The sequence below is a fragment of the Lonchura striata genome, chromosome 3 (genome assembly GCF_046129695.1).
Source record: "Lonchura striata isolate bLonStr1 chromosome 3, bLonStr1.mat, whole genome shotgun sequence".
In the NCBI taxonomy this organism is placed as follows: Eukaryota; Metazoa; Chordata; class Aves; order Passeriformes; family Estrildidae; genus Lonchura; species Lonchura striata.
Genome location: NC_134605.1, coordinates 100,077,077 through 100,094,059, shown reverse-complemented (window position 1 = coordinate 100,094,059; position 16,983 = coordinate 100,077,077). Strand labels below are relative to the sequence as shown.

The 16,983-nt window shown below is 38.9% G+C and overlaps 1 protein-coding gene across 3 annotated transcripts in view; it reads right to left on the bottom strand.

Moving 5' to 3' along the window:
- The window catches only part of LPIN1 (lipin 1), an 80,177-nt gene that overhangs the window by 26,064 nt on the left and 37,130 nt on the right, over positions 1–16,983 (bottom strand). For 2 of the 3 annotated variants that reach the window (XM_021525386.2, XM_021525387.2), the window contains 7 exons: positions 12,653–12,853; positions 11,242–11,337; positions 9,702–10,039; positions 9,225–9,344; positions 3,813–3,942; positions 1,637–1,946; positions 345–438 (listed from right to left, as the gene is read on the bottom strand). In XM_021525386.2, the coding sequence (XP_021381061.2) occupies positions 345–438; positions 1,637–1,946; positions 3,813–3,942; positions 9,225–9,344; positions 9,702–10,039; positions 11,242–11,337; positions 12,653–12,853 (1,289 nt within the window). Of the gene's footprint in view, positions 1–344; positions 439–1,636; positions 1,947–3,812; positions 3,943–8,004; positions 8,113–9,224; positions 9,345–9,701; positions 10,040–11,241; positions 11,338–12,652; positions 12,854–16,983 lie in introns of all 3 variants that reach the window. The other variant, XM_021525389.2, reaches the window with a different exon arrangement.

The following is a 16,983-nucleotide window of genomic DNA, read 5'->3' as shown; positions in this document are numbered from 1 at the left end:
TCAGGACACGGGGATAAATATATCCCAAGGCCACCTGCTCTCCCAGGACATGTGAGTAACACTCACAAACATCAGTGTATATTAGATAACCATCCACAATCAATATATGATGCTTAATTGACCAAAACAGAAAACCAGCTATAAGCACCTTTCTCAGGTTCAAATGCAGTACCTTCCAAAAGTTCTAATATCCCTCTCTAGAAAATTTTATTTTCCTTCTGCCTTCATCTCTGCTTGAACCCTGAAAAACACATCTTATCTGGTTGGCAATGAAGAGTTTGATCTAAATATGGAAGGTGAAAAGAGCTCTTTAGAAAGTAAAAATATAAGCAAAAGACTTATACTTTTTGGGGAAATAAAGTGCAGCAACTTCTGGATCCATGTCAGTGAGGTCATCTAAATAGACACCATCAGCACCAAGATGCCGACTCCGTTTGTCTGCAAGGGACAGAACAAATAAACCTATTAATTAATATTTTCTGAGTAACGGTACAGAGCTGTTATTACTGTTTAGCTATTCATTTTATAACTGAGAAACCAGAAAGTTATAAAAGTTTGTGAAATGCATTTGTACAAAATGATACTGCCAAAAATCTCAAAACAAGTAGTCTGTATACATTGTTCAAACTATGAATTAAAACAGGACAGCAGAGGACTAGTTTTGAGACATGCCAAAGACTCCCTATCCCAGACAAAATCACTGGGAATCAGAAGTTAGTGGAAAATAGCAAAAGGAAAACCTTCTAAGTATTTGCATAGGCCTATTATCACAGTATGGCAGGCAGAACACTGAATCTTTGAGAACTAAGCTTTCTCCTTGAAAAAGGGAAATAACAGATTAAAATATGGTCACTAACACACTATAACTAGCTCATTAGGGAGACAACTGACTTTTAAGCACATTCAGCTGATGTGTTGTGAGTGCACATGCACCACTGTAGGGGACAACACATATCTTCTAGGCCTGTCACTAGGACCAACATAGAGCCACCTCTACCCTCTTGTTGCCAGTACACCTAGATAAGTAACCACTGTAAGGTCAAAACCTAATTTGGAATTCATTCTCAAACCCACAACTTCTCACTGTCTCAATTTCCAACACCAAGCATAACAAAAACAATCAGAAAATCTATACAAGGACTGAATAGTAAGCAGAGAAACATCATTTTTTTGTTTTCAAAGACAGTGGAATGCATGGGGAAGAGGCCAAGAAACTTGTCCTTATTTTATGGCAAATCTGTTCATTGTGCAAAAGACATACTACAACTTTGCACTAGAGCAGAGAGTTTCCACAATTTCCAGCAACACATCACTCAGGTGAATCAGCAGATCTACAGTCTGCTTATACATAAAAGTAAAATCCCCAAATCTATCAAATGGAGCAAGTTTTGTAGTCTTGCTCACATGCACAAAACTGCCAACAACTTCACACCAAGAAGAATCATCTAATACATATCTCATGTGAACAGCTTGATGCACAACTCAGGTTTTGAAGGCTCATTCCAAAGCTTATTCCTCTTCTGATCTGAAAGTGCCTTCAGGGCATGGATTAATTTATATGGCAATAAAATGCTTTATCACCATAAAATTTGAAGATAAAGCCATGCATATAAAAGTGCAGGATCAACACCTTTACCTTTCTTTCTGGAAGGGGAATCCGTCTTGCCAGTGGGTTGGGCTGAGCAAGCTGCAGCTTGCTTTATTTCTTCATTTGCAGGCAATGGGGGTTCAGCTGCTCCTGGCAGCTCTGTCTCTGGCTTATTTGTCTCAGCTGGTAAGGGCTCACTTTCATCAGCAATTGCTGCATCTGCTTGTCCAAGGGCAGGTAGAGGAGACACTGTGTTAAACTCCTCTACAGGAGAGCTTTGGATGACCCGAAAGTGAGTGCTTTCAGAAGGATTTGCATCTACCATGCTGGGTTCCTTTGCTTTGAGCAGAGAACTGGCCTGTGAGGAAAATTTAACAGATTACTACAAAGAAAAGCCCTTAAAAAATACAACAGACAGAGTTCAACCTGTTCTGTTCACTCCAATGAGATCAGACTGTCAGGATCACCAACTACAGCAAAAAAGCCACAACTGAGATAGAGACCTCTCTGCTGTGTGTTTGTGCAAAATTCATTTGCATCTTGGGGCCAGGAAAAATTTGTTCTGTAATGTGCTCTAGAGTCTTCATTTTCCATTCACCTGCACTTCCCACCTCTTACCCTGCCTTCCTCTATTCCTGTGAAAATCTGGCTTTCTCTCAGAAGGTTAACCTGACAAACAAGATAAGGTGGTGCAGACTGGAGTCCTTGCACAATCAAAATGGTCTCAGGCACCAAGACACTAATTCCCAGATTTAGAATTTAAATCACTTTATAGGAACAATTCCAGATCTTCTCTGAGTGTGGGACAAGAAGTTTTCTTTCTTACAGAAGGACAGAGTGGAGCTGAACTACAGCAGCAGCTGCTATAACCTTCATGTCATAGCAAATAAACAACTCTTACATGAAGTTCAACAGCAGCCGAAGTATGACTCCCGGTTCAGGTAAGGCAAGATCAGAATAGCCTGGGACACAGACAGGGACTGCAGAGAGAAAAGCCTCTGGGAGTGAGATTTGCAATACACACCAGGGTGTGTGACTGGGATAAAAAAGATACACCTAAATTTCCTAGCAGGAAACCCTCCATTATAGACTGCAACTGCCAGTTTGGAACTCCTGCATGGACCTGTGCACTTAAATCAGCTCTCTTTGAGCACAAAATAGCTCCCAAATTTCTTGCAATGTACACAGGGAGGAGAATAGTGCAGAGGTGATGAAACAGCTCATGACTGACATATTAAAGAAGAGACCAGAGCTCCTCTAAAGGAATTAAGAATTCTGGATTCCCACCCCTCCTTTTTTCACTAATTACCAACAGAGAATTAATTACAACAAATTATAATAGTGCTATTATAATTCTGGTGCCATTGTCAGAACATAGAAGTCTCTTTGAACAGGATGCCCACTTCCCTGGCCTGCAAAACAGCAGATTTTCCTCTTTATACTGTGTGTGAGCCCATCTCACCTGCAGTTCTTTCTGCAGAGAAGCCAGCCTTCAGCAGGAGATGCCAAACTCCGCACTATCCTAGCTCCCATCGTTGCAGTATCCCACTGAAACCTGACCTCTATCTCCCATACCCTGGTGCACGTGTAAACCCTAAGCCCCCCCCCTTTCACATTTGAATGCTGTGACTCCTCAGGAGCTGTCACAAGGAGCCAGACAGCACCTGACCAGCCTGCAGTGTGGGCAGTTTCTGTGCAGCACTGTAAACAACGCTGCCAGCTGCAGATCCCACACCTAACTGGGACAAGAAGAGAGGCACCAAGCCAGTCCTATCAGCCAAGAGAACAGCTGGTCTGCACACTCACAGAACTGCAGGTGTCTCTGGATGCTTTTGTACTGAAGCAGCCCATTTTCATTTCTGTGAATCTGACTGCTAATAACAACCTGATTTCCATTTAAGATAATTTATGAATTTCAGTGATTTACCAAAGGACACTGGGTTTCTTTTTTTTCCTGTTTTTTAAAGCTTCTAACTTTTACAAGACTGGGTCTCAGTTACTTCTTCATTTTCTACTATCTATCACCAGTATTGAGAATATCAATGCCATAAGGTACTTTCCTATACCTTCTATGGAGAAGATTCAATTCTCTTACATAAAATACTGTAATTATAGGTTAAAACAAGGATCCATTTCCTCTTCATCAGGCTGCAGTAGACTAAGCATACATGCCCTATTAAAGCACAAAAGATGCTAGCAGAATTAAAGAACTTATGTTGGATACCTTTGCAGCCTGGGGTAGCTCTCCCCATGCCCAGTGCATATGGGGATTATTCTTCAGTCCACTTCTGTCTGTGGGTTTACTGACTAATTCTGAGTCACTTTGAGGAGTAGGAGGACGTGAGTCTGATGGGCTAAAGAAAAACAAAAAAAAAATGTTACAAAAGCAAAAGTAACCACAACGCACAAAGCACTAGCTTTCCAAACTGATGTCCACCAATACAAGAATTGAAGACTGAAATAATCAAGAGCCAACCTGATTTCAGGAGGGTTTTTGGTTTTCTGCATGGTAAAAAGAACAGGGATTGTACCAGCAGCAGCAGCAGGTGAATAATGTATGCAAAGTGCAGAAATTACTCACATCAACAAGATACCTTATCCTAAGTAATACTTCAATCTAAGAAATCCAGTTGACTCCTTTCTAACTTGCTCAGCTCAACCACTGGATGGATGTTTATACAGAAAACAGCAGGAGAGCAACACAAAGAATCTGAACCCTTTCAGTTGAAACATATTCAACTGTTTTGATAATTACTTGATAATAAATATTTATAAATTAATTAGTGAATTATCAGCGTATAGTATTTTTAATGTAGCGAAGTCAAGAATGTGATGTCAATTCAGTCATTAATAAATAATGAATCACTAATTTCAAGGACAGAAGGAAAAATGCAAATAATCTGCTCTGCCTTTCTGCATAACACAGGTCACAGAATCTCCCCCAATGCTTCCTGAACAAAGCTTGCATTTTTTATTGGAGCCGTAACACGTCTTGGTATCCTTATCCAATCCTGATTTAAAGACTAAAAGCAACAAAAGAATCCACAATATTCCCAAATCAAAAGTCCAGATTGAGTTACTTTCATTCTTAAAAACAAAAGGCCTAATCTCATGAAGTGCCTAACTACATGAAGTTCAACAAGGCCAAGTATATGGTGCTATCTATGCCTGAGACGAGGCAATCCCAATACAGGCTGGGCAGAGAATGGACTGACAGCAGCCCTAGGAAGAATTAGTTGAGAGTGTTTGTGAACAAAAATCTGGGAGGATGGTGAGGAACTGGCACAGGTTGCTCAGAGAAGCTGTAAACTTTCCATCCCTGAAGACCAGATTGAATGGGGCTCTGAACAGCCTGGCCTAGTGGAATATGCCCCTGCCCATAGCAAGAGGGTTGGAACGAGATAATCTTTAAGGTCCCTTCAAACCTAAATCATTCTGTGATTCTACAGTTCTATGAAAGAGCCAAACCTGTATGGATAAAAGAATAAATCAAACATGAGGAATTTATGTAAAGGTAAAATCATAGAATGGTTTGGGTTGGAAAGGATCATCTAGTCCAATCACCCTGCCATGAAACCAGGTTGCTCAAAGCCCCATCCAGCCTAGCCTTGAACACTTCCAGGGATGGGGCATCCACATATTTTCACAGCAACCTGTTCCACTGCCTCAACACCTTCACAGTGAAGAACTTCTTACCAAAGTCCATGTTTTCAGCTCAAAACCATTGCTCCTTGTCCTGTCCATACACACCCCTGTGAAAAGTTCCTCTCCTTTTTAGCTACGGGAAGGTGTTATAAAGTCTCCCTTTTTCAATGTTCTGTAGAGCCAAGTGGTAGGGAATTCACTAATCACAGCAAAATAATTACTTCACATTCACATCTGAAGTAACAGTAACCTAACTAACTACACTATTCACTGTTTTCAACTACGCAGTAAAATACATATTGAATATGGACAGACACTAGGACATTTTAGCTATAGATATTTATGTTACCTAATTAAATTATAAAACTAATAAGCCATCTTTTTAGGGACTAAGAATTTCCATTTTTTATCCATCCTTAGGGCATAACCTATAATTTGACAGACAAAGGAATCAATAAAGTGCAGTTTTAGAAGTATTTTCAAGCTCTAAGGATTAAAAACTTGCCTAGTGGGTTTTTAGGCAACTGCTAAATCTTCCACTGAAAAGTGTGTAGGATTTGCAGCATGTTCCATATTTAGAGGCCATTGAAACCTGGGAAATCAGTAGCCTGAGCACTTCAGAAAATTTCAGTAGGCAGTAATGCTCCTACTGCTGATTTAAACCTAAAATATCTAGATTTAAGGAAGCCTTGTCACTTCTTGTTTTACTTACCCTGTACATTACAGACATTTTAACCCCCAAGATACCTGTTGTTTACCTAGAAAAATCTCCAATCTGTCTTTGTTCAGCCCAAGCTCACTTACTCAGACACCCTGAGAGAATAGAAGTATTGCTTCAACTCGGGTAGAACATCTGCATTTTGCAGTAAGAAAACAGATTTGGGTGGGAGAGGAACCTGGTCTTCACCATAATTTTCCCTGAAAATACAGACAGAGGTGATTGGGAAGAGCCCAAGCTGTTACTCAGCCCCCTGATTTCTACTCTCAGAGACACAAGGAAGGCACCAGAAATGCAGCACTAACAAACGTGGCTATGTTAAAGCAGAGAGCTCTGCTCTGTGAAGGTTCTTGCTGCAACTGCTGCCCAGTGGTCTGGGTTTGCCTTGGGCTGAACTATGTCTTGCAATTCCTGTGTCCTTAAGTTATGCACTGACTCAGCCCAGCTGAAATTTCCTTGCCTTGCACAGATTGCTGAGATACTGCAGATCAAACCAGAGCCACCCATCCTGCCAACAGTACACAAAGAAGGAAGGGAATCTTCAGGTATTTAGATCAGCATCTCTGATTCACATCCCATAGATGCTGAATATTTGTATCACAGTCCTATATATTAACTGCTATGATTGCACTTAATCTAATCTAATGACAAAGAACAAGGAACTTGGCCTGTAGTTGGTAGTTCTGCAATAACAGACTATAATCATCTTTGCTGTGTTTTCCACTGGAAGCAAAGAGATCCCTGAAAAAGCAGCAGTATGACCTGAGAAAACACTCTGCCTTGTGTGACAAAAAGTACCTGTGATAACAGACGATAAGGAAAGAGGCCTACAACACATACATGCTACAGCAATGTCTGAGAGCCTCTGAAGTATCTCTTAGGTGGCCATAATAGCATTCCTTACTTCACATGGAGGGGAAAAAAAAATGCTGAAAGACCCACCAAGCATTCTTATTTCAACAGCTGCAAACACAGAGCCTCACTCAGACAAGTTGCCACAGCACTTTAAATGTCTGTCTAGTCTGTAAGACAGGTGAACTCGGGAACAAAGTTCATGAAGCCCCCAAAGCACATTACTGCTCCATCCCAACCTGTGTTCCTCCCCTGCTTTGCCAAGAGAACATGCTAAGGAGAACAGTTTTGAACATCCCAGCATCTCTGACTTGGTGCTGCAACATGGTTAGGTTAAAGAAGGCAGACCTAGAAAATGGAAAAACCTCAAGATTATCAGTTTTGATATGGCTTTAGGCACCAAGTATGGCAACTATGTTGATATAAGCAATGAGTAATTTAGCCTGATGTATTACTCAAAGCTTTCCCAGCATTAATGGAGAATTGTACAGGTCATATTCTACTACTTTAAATTTTTTAACATTGCTGTGACCTTTCTCCGTTGACTTAATGGAGTTAAAGAGCTTGACTGCAGAATCTTGAGACTTCTTGAATTTAAGATAACCCAGAAAGCGTCTGTATCTACTTTTAGCTCTGTGGAAAAGAGGAATTCTACACTACTACAAAGGCCTAGAGAGACCAGTTTTCTTTTGGCACAGGGCTCCTCCCATTACAAGGTTTACATTTTTTATTGCTCACTTGTTCTCTGAGGTTTTTGTTTTGCTTTTAGCAATCTATGCACAAGCAAACAACTGAAGAAAACCATGGGATTAAAATGTCATTAAAATATACACTGATTGTAAAAAGCTATGTGGAAATATCAGTCTTCAGAGGAATTAATTCACCATCTAAGTTCTTCCTTTTTGGGGTTTTTATCATTTTAATGAACTTGATTTTTAACCCAGGCTTTCATTGACATAATTTTGTATTAGCCACCCTCTTTCAATGGATGGTTCATCAAGGTAACTTACTGCTACTCAATGCACACAAAGAAGCAAACTGAGAAAGTGGTTTCCAATGTCACTTTCAAAGTGTCTGGGTTAGCAATAAGTACAGTTATAAACATAACAGCAGTTCACATAGTCTTAATGTGGTAAAGGTGTATTAAAGTGTTAAAAGGATTAAAAAGCAGTCCAGAAAAGAAGGAGGACAACTATTCTACCTGTCTAGAAGAGAAGAGTGAGAAGATTGTTGAGGACAAGAATTAGATAGGCCTCTGTCTGCTGGAACAGTGAGGAGATTGGCTTGCCCTGTACAATCTATAGCCTTACTGGGCAGCAGAGCATGTGGGGAGAAAGAAAGACAGGGTGTCATTATATTCACAAGTCCCAATTAACATAAACTCTTTGTGCATTAGTTACACAAACACTCCCTTTACATTGAGAGTTTTCAAAACCCAGGATACTGCAATCAAGAAACAAACAAAACACACAATTCCAAAAGCCATCAAAAGGTCAGGGTATTGAAAAATGCTATCAGCAGCCTGGTGAAGCCAATCCCATCAAGCTTTTCAGGCACTGGACAATGTTTCTTCCAGAATGCAATTCAACAGTTCAATTTTGCCACTGCCCTGAAATAATCTCCTCACACTCCTTTCCTCTGCCCCCCAACTACAGAGGCAGGATATTGAGATTAGACTTGTTAAGACAAGGTCTTGTGAATATTGATGCACTCCAGCAGTCTGCATGGGGGATGTGGAGCACACGTGCATGGGGCACACACACACATACCTAACTAGAATTACTCAGTGCAATGCACTGAGCAAAAAATTGTCCCTTTTTGACAGACACAAAAAGGGAGGCCCAAACTGCTCTGTTTTGACATGAAAGGTATACACATGCACACAAATACACACACAGGAAAAAGTATGCAAATTACTGTATGTGCTCTTTTCATACAGTAAATATATCATATCTGTATTAAAAGCGACATGAAAAGCTCATATTCATTTTAAAAATCTTATTTTTATATATTAACTCCTATCTGGGAAATTTTTAAAAGGATTACACTCAAAATACTGAAGACTTATAAACCTACATTCACTGAAGCCTTTACAAGGTGCATCAGGCATATATTCAGATTTCACAAAACATTCCTCCTCTCTACAGTATTTATATGCAGTAACATTAACAGATAAAAACAGTCTTCAGAATTTATGGACCTGCATTTTTATGTATACATTTGCTGCATCAAGGACAAAGCCAACCTGATGCTTTGGTACACTATCTCATTAAAATATAAAAGCATTAATCTAATAATGGTCACTGACCATGTTTGATATCAGAATTGTTAGTGAGACTTCATATAGTACATGCACAGAAGACACTAATGGAAAAATTAAAAGAAGTGTACTATCTAGAACTGTACTATCAGAAAAGGTACCTTTGAAGAGGTGACCATTCTCCATCTGAATGAGGGTAAGGTGCAGACTGAGAAAGCACAGAAACTGAAGGAGCCTTTATGTCAGATACATCATCAACAAACACATCTGGAACAGGGATCCTAAATTGGGGAAAGAAGTGACATTTAAAAAAGTATTTGGTTACTGAATTTTCATATACCTCAACTAACAAACCCTATCGCAGAGAAGAACTAGTATAACCTGAATTAAAAGGAGATAAAGAAATGTTATCTCATTCAAACCATCTAGTTCACAACAGTATAGAGGATTCTTATGTTTTTAATGTCATTTTCATTACTTTAATTACTAACATTCCCAACAGCTTTCTACCCTAAAGCTTTACTTTTAAAGTAACGTCTTCATAAGCCATATGTTCTGACTTAGAAATAACTGCTAGAAGGCATGGACTGGAACATTAACCCAGGTTTTCATTACATATCTCAATTCCACTACGATACCTTGAATTGTCCAATGGCTCTTTTTCTTCCTCTGAGCTAATCTCTATGGGAAACAAGTCTTCATCTTCTGATGTGTCTCCATGTGTGTCTTCTCTTTTTAAGCTGTCTATTTTATGAGTTGACTTCCTCCTCTTCTTCCTCCTTTTTTTCACAGAGCTACAGACTGGAGATGTTTCAGTAGAAGGCTGGGATCCATGGGTTTGGGGTGGGACTTGTGAAGATGCATTGGTGTCCAGGTTTCGTATCCTGTCTATGGAATTCCTCTTCAGCTGGGATTCCATTAAGGCAGTCCCCTCAGACAGAATTGGAGATGTGGAGAGATGATAAGGAATTACCTCCTGAAAAAGAAAAAAATTCAAATCATAAAACATGTTAGCTCTTTCACCAGTCATACAACCAGCAACCTATGTACAAATTACCAAAAATATCAGTTATTTACTCTTCAGAAAAATAACAAGGATTAGACATCCGGATACTCATTATGCTCCTATGGCATATGGAAATTTTTTCCATAGCTCCATCTCCTTAAACAAACCAGGGACAATACTCTTAATACAACATCCTCTGAGCATCTAATATTGGCCAGGTTACGGTGTAGGTTTCTGTCCACCTCATGTAAGATACAGAGCAGAAACAAAATCTTAGTTCAGAACATTTTGTAAAATACAATTCCCCTTCACAACACAGATGACAGATAGCATCAGATAGGTCAATGGTTTATAATTAGGTCACACAAACACCCTACTATGCATTCATATATATATTCATCTCTAGATATTCATGGAAGTATTTCCAGTAGTTTTCAGTCACCAAATAACTCAAATAACTGTTACCACAAAAAAATTTTCAAAAATAAAGGTATTCATAAAACTCTCATCTGAAACTGGTAATATACTCTACACAGGAATCTGAACACTCACCTACTCTGGACAGTGAAAAAATTATTTGGGATATATAAAGAGAAATGCCTACAAAAGTTTCCTTATATTACATTACATGTGGACTACTCAAAGTTACTGTAACCATAATTTATTTGGACCAGTATTTCACCACAGCACAACAGCAGACATTCTCATTGAAATACACAACTAATAGTTGTGAGATCATGTTTATGAGAAGCACCAGAATTAATGTGTGCACAGATGTTTACAGAGCATGTGCACTTTTACTAGCTGTCTGGTGCCTATGTTCAAATTAAAGATTTCTGCAAAAGAACAGGTCCCTGGACATTAACCTCTTCCATGCAACTTTGAAGCATGTGAACTCTGTAGCTGCCATGTCTGTTCACATACTGGCATGTAAATTATTTCTTTTTCAATCATGTGATTATCTTCAGCTTTTTCAAGTCTCAGCAATTTAAAAAAAAAAAACCTGAATTAACAGCATAGCATTAAATTTCCATAGCAGAAAATTGTCCAGAAACTGTCAAAACTATAAAATGAATAAAAGTATATTTTTCAACAAAATTCCTAAACTCAAAACTGATTTTGAAGAGCTGGCATTGGATTTTTAATGAATTAAAAGTAATTTTTATTCTTACCTGATCATTATCTGTCTCCTGCACAAAAAAGGCCTCCCCATTGTCTCCCAGTTTCATGTGCAAATCTACAGCCTCTCCATTAATTTCTATGTCAACCTGGAAGGAAATAAATATATTCCTATATGAAAGAAAGTTAATCCTACTGCTGACACTGGGCAAATGCTTCTAAGGGAAGTGTAGGAAACATTACAATAAACAGGAAATAGTGACCTACTCTTTTTCTTTCAGTACCCCTTCACAAAGCAATCAATTACAAAGATGTTTTTCTAACTTGTTCAGCTCATTGATACCTTGCTCTTCTACTCAGAAAGGTTTATAGTCATTACATAAAGTTCTGAATCTTTTTGAATGAAATTCTGAATGCTTCACTTGCCACACAAATCTATTTGCTCTCTTAATTCATAGCCTATTTTTTAATTGTGCAAGCAGTACTTCCAAATGCAAATTCTTAATATGCTGTCTTTCAAATTCATTAAAGAGACTTATTTTCACACTGTGAGAAGCACAAATGAGAAAAATAATTTTACATTCAATTCCTGTGACTATTCCTTCCACACATTTATCCTATCACTGTACAGCCCTATCTATCTCCATTTCTTCTCAGGAAGATCTCTCTCTCTTTGACTATAACCATGCTTGCCACCAACTCCATTTTCACTGTAAATTTTTTGGAGACTTGCGCAGGTCTACAAGTCTATTTCAGGACATGGTACACCACTGGCACAGTAATACCTTTCAACAGTTACTGAATCAAAATATTGGAATTTCTTTCTGATCTGTAAAAATTGAACAATGCCCATGCTGACTTTAGGATCTTTCTACTGAAAATTCTAGCTACGGTAGAACCTAAGCTCTATGGAGTGAAAACTTACTTCCTAAAATAATCTGTCACACTGGTAACTTCATATCTGATACACTTGCAGGTCACTCAGCCTAGTTACATTTATTTCAAGATCCTCACTGGGTTTTTTTCTAGCTTCAATTAACCTCATGGTTTTATTATCTGAAAATATTACTTCATTAATATCTCCCTTTTTGGAACTATCACTGAACATATCATTGAACACTGAACAAAGAAAAGGGTTTTAATGAGTCACTAATGAAATCTAGTATAGTTTCAAATTAGCACATTTGAAATTTTGCTTTATCGAATATAAATATTACAAATTTCATGGCTAGTTTTGTTTTTTATTATAGTCAATTCTGTTTTTTATTATAGTTAACAAATTATGCTCTGAACTGCAAGAATCAGTAACAACCATTTAACTGAAACTTGAATTAATTCAGGCTGTTTATAAAAGGCATCTAAAGAAAACCTCAGCTAGCAGACCAAAGAACATTCAGTAATTTCCATGCTATTACAGTTAACTCACAGACAGGACATATAAAAAAAAATTACACATTTTCTTACCACTTTCTCCCTGGAACGTAGAACTCCCATTTTCCCGAAGCGAACGTGAAAAGGGGAACACTGAAGATTTCCATCTGGCTGACGTACAACGATTATATCTATACATCCTGACAGTGTGGCTGGGTTTAGACCCTTATAGAGCTCCTTCACAGTTACAAACACTTGCCCTGCTAACTGTCCAACGTAATTCATGGTTTGGACCTGAAAGGCAAAAGGTAGAACAAATTGGATTTTGATCCCTGCTTTGTATTTTGGAGACGTGAGAGATGGAGAATCTTGCAGTGGGGTATTCTCCTGTTTCACAAATTAACAATTTTGCACAAAATCAGGATTTCCCACCTGATTTGTTTACAGCATGTTTGTAGAGAATTATAAGGGACCTTGTAAGTCAGAAAATTGTAACAACTTTCAAAGGTTCATTAAAATCAGTTGAATTCAAAACCACTGTCAGACTTTGAGACTCTGAAGCTCAAATGTCTCCAATTATCTCTGAGGAGAAAAGCATTACTTCCAGAACAACATCTCCTCCTAACATTTATTGTGCCCTCAACACCAGAAATACTTTTTTGTGTGTATTTCCACAGGCTTTTAAAGGCAGGGCAAGTGAATAGCTTTGAGCATATCTAATTTTACACCACACTAAAGGCAAAGACTATTTTCCCATCTTTAAGTGATTTCTCCCATTAAAAGGTTATTATAAAGCATTCAGACAATAGATATGCATTAAGGTTGAACATTGTTTCCTAATGCAACTTTACTATTCTTGTTTCAAACAGCCTTTTTAAACAGTATCTGCACTTTCATTAAAAATTACAATTATGTTGACAGTTGAAGTGATATGCTTTATTTCCCCTGCTCCTGCATTTATTTAGTATTAGGCATTTAGCTTTAGTTTGCTGCTTCCACATTATTAATACACATCCTGTTCAATATATTTAGTCCCCCAGAAATGACTAACATGCATATTTAGACATGCTTAAAAGATAAGAAAGTCTTTCAATGGCTCCCAAAATATGAGTGAATTTAAGCAGATACTTTCCTGAACAATATAGATTTTAAAGACTTCCAGTGTCTATAATTTTCACTATTTTTCCAGCACCTCTTGCAGATTCCAAGATACTGGTTTCACAAAGTCCTTGTGCACACAGGATAGAGCATAAGACTCACAAGCTCTTTGCTAGTCTGTACTACAGCACCTGGACATCAATAAAAGTGACAGTTGCAGGGTAGGCAACTCTGAAACTCCCATTGATGGTGATGAGAACAGAACTGAGCTCAGAGCCTGAGACAAACACTGCACAGCAGAAGCATCTGCTACCATAGAGACTCTTTCAGCTGTGTTCTTTCATAGACAACAAAAAAAGATGTATGAGATGCTGCAAAACGGCTCCAAATTTTAACTGTGATTTACAGTTATAAACAAAAGACTATTTAAAGAATGCTATGAAAGCACTAGAGTGAAAAAAATCAGAAAATTAGGAAATGCTATACTTAAGGCAGTTTTCTTCCATGCATTGCTGTTCTAATTAACTAATGTTCACCTGTGGTTTTTTCAAAAGTCCCTCCAAATTGTGTGGACTGAGGCTTTGCTTTCTTCTCTGCTTCTGTTGCAATACACAGGTCAGAACACAAACTGTGCTCTGAAGGAAGAACTATTTACAGTAGTCATCACTACATTGTCCCTGAAAAACAATCATGGTTTTCCCATCTGATAACTGGGGAGTGGAACCACAAAAAGATTAAGACTAAAACTAGGCACTAACTTTAAAAATTCTGGCTTGTTTTCTAAGTATTCAGTGTACAAGATGCTGCCATGGTTTAACCCCAGCCAGCAATAAAGCACTGCACAGTCACTCACTCACAAGCAATTCCCCATCCTAAGCAGGATGGGTGAGAGAACCAGAAAAGCGAAAGTGATAAATTTCATGGGCTGAAATAAAGACAGTTTAATGGGCCAGAAAGGGGAGAAAATAATGAAAAATTGTAATAAAAATTATAATAAAAATAACAAAAGAATTTCAACATATAAACAAGTGATGTCCAATGCAATTACTCACTACCCACTAACCAGCTCCCAGCCATTCTACAAGCAGCAGCCCATGGCCAATTTCCTCCCCCAGTTTATATTCTGGCCATGATGGTCTACAGTATGGAATATCACTTTGGCCAGCTGGGATCAGCTGCCCTGGCTGTGTTCCCTCACAACTTCTTATGCTTCTCCCACTCTGTCATTGGCAGGACATTAAGCCATCAAAAATCCTTAACATAATGTAAGCACTGCTCAGCAACACCTAAATCAGCAGTGTGCTACCAACATTATTCTCATCCTAAATCCCAAATACAGAGCTGTATCAGCTACTAGAAAGAAACCTCTGTCTCAGCCAAAACCAGGAAAAATGTTAATTAATGGAAGAATAACCCCTACACAGTGTTTGGAGAAGTGAGGGCTGTTTCTGCACAGCCCTCAATTCAGGCATCCAGAAAGTGCCACCTACTGAAAACCCAATGCACAAAACCTTCATGGCAATTATATTCCTTTATCCAGCACTGAACTGGTATCAGCACTTCTGGCTCCTGTTATCCACTAGAAACATCACCTTCCTGAATGCAAATCTAGTGGCAAGCTGTTTCACAGGGAGCAGCACTTGAAACTCATGTCACACCCTATGCTACGTGAAATGTCTACAGAACAATAGGTCGGAACAGACTTCTAAAGGTCACCTGGTCCAAACATCTGCCCAAGGCTGCCCACAACCTTGATCCTACAGAGTTCTCAGTGTCTTCAGGATGGAGATTTCTCAGCCTTTTTGATCTCCTGATCCTATGTAGCCTTGTCCTCACAGAGTAAATTTTCTTCATGATACCTAACCTGATTTTCACATGTTGCAGCTTGTGCCACTGCCTCTTGTCCTACCACTGTGCATTCTAATATCCCAGCTGTTTCCTCTACACCCCCCAAAAAGTAACTAAATATTCTGAAGAATAATAAAACTAGTTTTCTTGGCCTCTGCTTCTAAGTCATAAGGTCTTAGTCCCTAATTATCTTGGGGGCCACCATCTAAAATCTTAAAAAAAAAAATCTCTTAAAAAAGTTGGCATGACACAGGCAAAAATATAAGTTCAGAAGCCAGCCTCCAGGCTGGCAGATATAAGCAAGCTTTTAAAATTACCCCTTTGTGTGGAAAAATAGTTTTTACTGGCAATTTTTCCAACCTAAAGCACAAAAACAAACACATTTCTTATTGAGCTAAATTAAATGCAAATATAGCTACAGTTAGGGTCAAAATCACACAGTATAGCTGACCCCAGTAAATGCTTGGTCTGCTGAAGTAACAAAATTTCTAGCTGCAAAACAGCCATTACTTCCTTGGTGGAGAAGTAGCTTCTGGGACTATATATAAACCCCACTGTTTGGGAGAGCTCTGGGCAGACAACCCAAACATGAGGACTCACACATCCTCATTAGAAGTCACACCAGCTGGGCTCCTAAAATCCTAAACACAGCGTTTTGCAACTATTCTTGCTCACAACAAATCTTAGCTTCTCTGCCTGCCCTGTCTTTGGATACAAAGATTATTTTTATACCCACAAATTAGAAAAGGTGGAGACCATCCACAAGCTCTAAGGCCAATCAGCTCAGCAGAGCTTGCTTCCATACAGTGGAAATCTCTTATCCCTTCAAAAGTGACACATTCAAACTGTGAGCTGGTAGTGGACACTCCGCTCAAGCAGGGCTGAACCTGGCATGTGCAAAAAATTCACTGTGGAATTCAAAGACTGGGAAACTGATCACACAAACCCCACTTCCCCAAGAAACTTACAAAAATGGGTTTATTTTTCAAATGTAGGGAACAAAAGATGCTGTAGTTAAAATGGGGAAGAGTTCAGAAATTAGACTCTGACGGTTGTATGCCCTCTATCCTACCTTTTATGCAAGCCAAGCAATGCTGAGATTGTTTGGAGTCTGAGGTTTATTAAGTTTGTACTCCGAATCTAAAGTTGATCCATGCCATGTCAGCAGTCCAGGAAACCAACACTCCTCAAACCCCAGAGGGACTGGATGTGGTTTTGGAGCAACACTTCACTCTGGCCACTCCAAGAAGTCTTTCACTTACTGACGAGGCAGCAGCAACTTCAGCAGTAAACATGAGTTTACATCGTGGGTTACACCCCCAGTACCTGCCTGCTCATGATACTCAGTTTAGTTTTTACTTGTTCTCATACCATGCTAGTGGATATAGCACAGAATATTTTTTCGTGCTGGGAAAATTCAGATCCTTTGATCTAAGCTTGCAAGTGAGAACAGTCTGTACTGCTTCTGTCAGGATTCT